Raw genomic sequence first — 5,282 nt, 5'->3', positions numbered from 1 at the left:
GGTACTGCTGCCCAGACTACACATTATAAAGGTACTGTTGCCTAGACTACACATTATAAAGGTACTGCTCCCCAGACTACACATTATAAAGGTACTGCTCCCCAGACTACACATTATAAAGGTACTGCTGCCCAGACTACACATTATAAAGGTACTACTGCCCAGACTACACATTATAAAGGTACTGCTGCCTAGACTACACATTATAAAGGTACTGCTGCCCAGACTACACATTATAAAGGTACTACTACCAATAATATCCACCTTGCTGCCTAGACTACACATTATAAAGGTACTACTACCAATAATACCCACCTTGCCGCCTAGACTACACATTATAAAGATCCTGCTGCCCAGACTACACATTATAAAGGTACTACTACCAATAATATCCACCTTGCTGCCTAGACTACACATTATAAAGGTACTACTACAAATTATACCCACCTTGCCGCTAAGACTACACATTATAAAGGAACTACTTTAATGACTTATATCCTCTAAATTCTCACATCAACACTGACCTCCATCACTGATCCATATGAGTTGTGATTTGTTTCTCTCAAAGTGATTCCCATGTTTAGGCTACTTCCTGGTCTGTTTCATGACATCACCTGTGTCTCGGTCCTGTCCCAGGTGGTGGCCAGGAAGTACCGTAGCTTTGAGATCCCGGCGGAGATGGCGGGGGTGTGGCGCTATCTGAACCACGCCTACAAGAGGGAAGAGTTTACTAACACCTGTCCTGTTGAGCGCGAAATCGAATTTGCCTACATAGATGTGGCCAAACGAATCAAATAGCGACAGGGGGAGGAGGGAGAGACTGAGAAGGCCCAATCCCAAATTGTGTGTGTGTGCGTGTGTGTGTGTGTGTCTTTGTGCACTCACAGGTTGGGTTGCATGTAGTGTCATGGCTGCTGTGATTGTAAGACCACTAGACAGAGAGGTCTGCATCCATTTCACATCCAGTCCTTTAGACCAAAGCCCTCTGCGGTGCACTATAATACAGCTGTATGGTGTCATTGAAGACACAGACACTGTTAGAAACCTAGAGGAGGAACTCTAACAGCGTATAGTACTATCTACTATCTGCAACATTGTAAAACTGTCCTATAGCAGCCATAAGCATTCATTAGAGTGTTATAACCTCTGTGTCTTAGAGGAATAGCAGAGCACAGGTAGACACGCCATACTTATATGAATATGCAACACTTTGGCCTTGATCACAGTATTAACCTATGTCTAAAAATTAACATACATATACTTTATAAATTCACTTTTCATTAGTTTCTCCCCCGTCTTATTTTGGCTATCTATGGGTGAATAATAATCAATAGTAAAAAGCTTTTTGATGTCAAGGTCTGACTTATCTATTTGTACGTTTTGTAAAAGCAAATCTGCTTTAATACCATTTATATCGATTTCTATTGACCATAACAGGATTGTGGGTGGGGCTTCCTGTTGAGAAGCTCACCTGTTTGGGCCTTCCTGAACATGCAAGTTGAATCGGAAGCCATTTTGATTGTGGCGGAAGTGTGTACTGTATCTCTCTATGCACCAAACAAATACTGACACAACCCTGTGTACTCGCCTTATAATCCTCACCAGAGGAGACTTTATTAAACTGATTTCAGAACAGTGATTTGTCTTTGATATTTTTGTTACCTTGCTTTGTGTATCTTTTGATGTATGACAACTTCTGACAGACTTTTGAATATGGGGTGACCTTTCCCTTTAAACCTCAACTCAGTCACCCACAGTCACCAAGGCAACGGTACTACTGACTCTTCTGTGGAACCAAAACGTAAAAGCCCTAATATCAACAAACGTAGTTTACAGTGCCACCATGGGTTACCATGGGGACATCCTCTCCAGGAATTCTAGAGTTTTGCAAGAAGTGTGTAAATCTCTTATGTAAATCTCTACCACCAATGTAAGCAGTCCAGTAACATTACATTATACAACCAATGTGTACATAACCTTTAAGACTGAGACCTAATAGTCTCTCAGCTTTGCGATGATGCCTCAAACCCTTTCAAATGATCTTGTGAGCCACTCAAAAAACAGCAATACATCTGCCCTCAACCTCATCTTTAGCAGCCAACTGCACACAGTTTCAGTCATTTTGAACATATTGGTCATTCCATAATGAACAACTGAGAGAGCGAGAGAGAGAGAGAGGGATCTGTAGAAAAATAAACGTGTCTTTATTGTCCTATAGTTTTATCATGCTCGGGTCATCTTTATTAGAGATCACACACAGCGTTTTCTCTTCTATAAACGGTTAACAGACTTTCGTGCACATAGGCACAAGTACACACGTCGATGATGGGGCGACCTGATTGGTCAGTACTGTTATTCATGAGCCAATGAAAAGGTCAGTGGTGGCGCCGGGCCTCTGATGCCTCGCCGCATTGGTTGCCTAGTGCCCGGGTGCAGGGTGGGGGTAGGATGGGGGGAATGTTGGTTTGGAGGGTACCATGGATGTTTACAGGGGTGTTTGTCAGGGTCTGTGGAGGATCAGTTTTGGGAGCAGTACTTCCAGAAACACACTGTTGGAGAGAAAGAGAAGGAGATTAGGAAGTTGAGCAGTATCTTCAAATATTAGCAAACATGACAAAACAGGAAACCAGTGAAAAAATACTTCCTAATTGACTTTTGACCCCTTGCAGTCACCTCTCTTGTTGCTGGGCTTCTTGGGTTGCTGTGGAAGGGACTTCTTGAAGTTTCGGCCACTCAGACTGTCTATGCCGTCAGTGCTGGGCCGGGATGCAGTCACGCTACCACCAACATCCACAGGAGGCACTGTGGTGGTTTTCACTCTATCCACCTCAGCTACCTTCAGTACAGGAATAGAATAAGTCACACTTTAGTTTCAAGCAGGCAGGAGGATCCTTTGAAATGATGTATCCCAGGTACAGTATTTAACATTTTATAAAGGAGAAGTTGAGGTTCACCACTTAATGTCAGATGGTTCCGCACCCTGAAAGTAGTCTACTGGCGAAGATAAACTGTATTCCATGGTTAAGTTTTCTTTAAACAGCCACTACAAACATCAGGTAGCTTCAGCCAATCGCTAGCTAGCAATCAATGGAGGTGACAGGGGCAAAAGTGCAATGTAAAAAAAACACATATGGCCAAATCACATTTAAAGTAACATTAAACAAAATATTGAGTTGATCTTAGAATTGAGAAAAGTTGCACTATTGCCCCTATCACTCCATTAGATGTATTACTTTCTAAAACACATCCTGGTGTGAAAGTAACTATTCTATCCCAAGGCAGGTAGGAATATCACAAACACAAACAGCATTGATTTACCGCTTTCTTCTTCTTTCCTGAATTTCTGCCGTTTGCTGACCCTCTGGGCATCATGGTCATCCGTGTGCTCAGAGTGCTGTTGATCGCCCTGCTGAGTTCCTCCAGCGCTGACAGCATCTTCAGGATCTGGGCTCGTCTATCTGGACTGCTCGTCACCGGATCCATCTTCAATCGTCTATCCAGACTGCTGGTGGGTGTGGATGTCTTTTCTCGACCAACAGGGATGGTGGTCATCAGTGTGGTCTTCAGTGGTTTAGAAGCGTTGACCGTTGACGGTTCCGTTCTCTCTTGCACATTTGAGTCGACTCTAGCTGGACCTGTTAGCTTTATGTCTCCTGAAAGACAACATTACAGACACACATGAACATTCTGTGGTCTCAGAGTCATATTCAACGCCTGGCTGAATGCCATCCTCATTCTATATTGCCTCCCATAATGATTCTGGATGATGACACATTGACCTTTCTCCTCTGTGTGCTCCATGGTGGTTCAGGCCAGGGTTGCTATTCGTAGAACGTGTCCTACAAATAAAATGTGATTGATTGATTCCACCAAACCCCAACAGCTCAGAGACAGACCAAGTCTCAGCTCTAGACAGTCTGTTGTGTGATGTAGACAAAGTTCCCAGCCTTTCTCAGCTTTCTGTCTGTCCACGGTCTTCAGAGGGTCACTGTGTCAACTGAGCCGTATTGTTGTGTGGCCACCTTAAAGACCCTCTGAACGTCACAGCGGTCCCATAGCAACGCCATGGAATCACCCAGTACCAATGTCAGCTAGTGTCGAAATGGAGAGTGGACACGAGCTGCTTTGAGTGTGTGTGTGTGTGTGTGTATGCTTGCTTGCATTTGTTTGTGTGTGTGTGTGTGTACAAAGGATAATTCAGCATTGTGTGGGCGAGGAAAGTATTCCAGGAAGAGAGGAGCGTGAGCAACACATTCTTCATCTATACTCCCTGAATACTTTCATTCAGCCATCTTCATCCTTAACCGTGATCTCTCCATCCTTCTCTTCCTTCTCCATCCCATCCCTTCACTCTCCCTTCAGCCACTCGATCTCAGCCTTCCTTCCTACTCTCTCCATGTTCTATTTATACCTCGACTCTCACCCATCTTCTATCCTCCCTCAATCCCTTAAGTCTCCATCCCATCCCTCCATCCCTCTCTCCTTACCTCTGTCAGTCAGCAGGGTGGGGGCTGTGTCCACTCTAGCCCACAGAGTCACCAGCACCGTCAGGACTCCCACCAACAGGACCACAGATACTTTCTGCATGACTGCACCTTCTTACTGGAACTTCTGGCCGTTTCTGAACCAATTCTGACCACAGCTTCTGGGCTTCAACCACAAGTACCGGTCTGGTTCTAAAGCTCAGGTCTTCGGGTACCAACAAGGTCTCGTTTTAGTCTCAAAGAGCTGAGTTAGCTCTGTCGTCTTCTTTAGCTGCACGTTGAGAGAACATGTATGTCTCCTGGGGGTCAGAGTTCAGCCAATTGTTTGGGTGTCTGTTAGTCTTCTTGTCCAAAGTCTGTTCCTTAATTTCTGTCTCTGAAGTCACTAGCTTGTTTGTCGTACACACACTTGTCGTTCAGCACCGATGCGCCTCTGTGAAGAAGGCTTGTCGAGAGTGTGTGTGTGCAGAGGTGCGTGTGCAAATGTAGCTCTTGTCGCTTCTAACGTAGACCTGTCCCATCCTCTCTTTATAAACCCAACGGTTCCTTCAAGACGGGCCAAACCAACACCTCGCCGTTGCCCAATGAGGGGGCTGCTAATTTCTTGTGATCCCGCCCGCTCCTTCTTAGCGGCGTGATGACATTTGGCGTGTTTGGTGTCAGGCTCGGCATTGTGTGTGTGTGTGTGTGTGTGTGTGTGTGTGTGTGTCAGCACGTCGCTGTATAAGCTGTGATAAGATTCTTCTTAATGTGTTTGCTCAGGGGCCCACAGAGAAAGACCCTCTGACGCAGGAGGGC

At 45.1% G+C, this 5,282-nt stretch overlaps 2 protein-coding genes across 4 annotated transcripts in view; one reads left to right on the top strand and one right to left on the bottom strand.

Moving 5' to 3' along the window:
- The window catches only part of LOC110497061 (chloride intracellular channel protein 4-like), an 18,895-nt gene extending 17,258 nt beyond the window's left edge, over window positions 1–1,637 (top strand). For 2 of the 3 annotated variants that reach the window (XM_036951996.1, XM_036951995.1), the window contains exon 6: window positions 637–1,637. In XM_036951996.1, coding sequence (XP_036807891.1) covers window positions 637–798 — 162 coding nt within the window. In that variant the 3' untranslated portion in view covers window positions 799–1,637. The remainder of the gene's footprint in view (window positions 1–636) is intronic. The other variant, XM_036951994.1, reaches the window with a different exon arrangement.
- A 106-nt stretch (window positions 1,638–1,743) lies between these two features.
- LOC110495654 lies at window positions 1,744–4,990 on the bottom strand. The gene is made up of 4 exons (XM_021570996.2): window positions 4,488–4,990; window positions 3,319–3,653; window positions 2,674–2,836; window positions 1,744–2,549 (listed from the first exon to the last, which is right to left on the bottom strand). The coding sequence occupies exons 1-4, from the start codon at window positions 4,585–4,587 to the stop codon at window positions 2,518–2,520; spliced, it is 630 nt and encodes a 209-aa protein (XP_021426671.2). The 5' UTR covers window positions 4,588–4,990; the 3' UTR covers window positions 1,744–2,517.
- Between the last annotated feature and the right edge of the window lie 292 nt (window positions 4,991–5,282).

The sequence above is a fragment of the Oncorhynchus mykiss genome, chromosome 18 (genome assembly GCF_013265735.2).
Source record: "Oncorhynchus mykiss isolate Arlee chromosome 18, USDA_OmykA_1.1, whole genome shotgun sequence".
In the NCBI taxonomy this organism is placed as follows: Eukaryota; Metazoa; Chordata; class Actinopteri; order Salmoniformes; family Salmonidae; genus Oncorhynchus; species Oncorhynchus mykiss.
This window is presented reverse-complemented; position numbering and strand designations above follow the sequence as displayed.

Bases quoted from the DNA above. Each gene is read 5' to 3' on its own strand.
- LOC110495654 (XM_021570996.2), bottom strand. From the start codon at position 4,587: ATGCAGAAAGTATCTGTGGTCCTGTTGGTGGGAGTCCTGACGGTGCTG. The intron at 3,654-4,487 runs GTAAGGAGAGAG...GTTGTCTTTCAG, and splicing joins CACCCTGCTGACTGACAGAG to GAGACATAAAGCTAACAGGT. The intron at 2,550-2,673 runs GTGACTGCAAGG...TCTCTCCAACAG, and splicing joins GAAGCCCAGCAACAAGAGAG to TGTGTTTCTGGAAGTACTGC.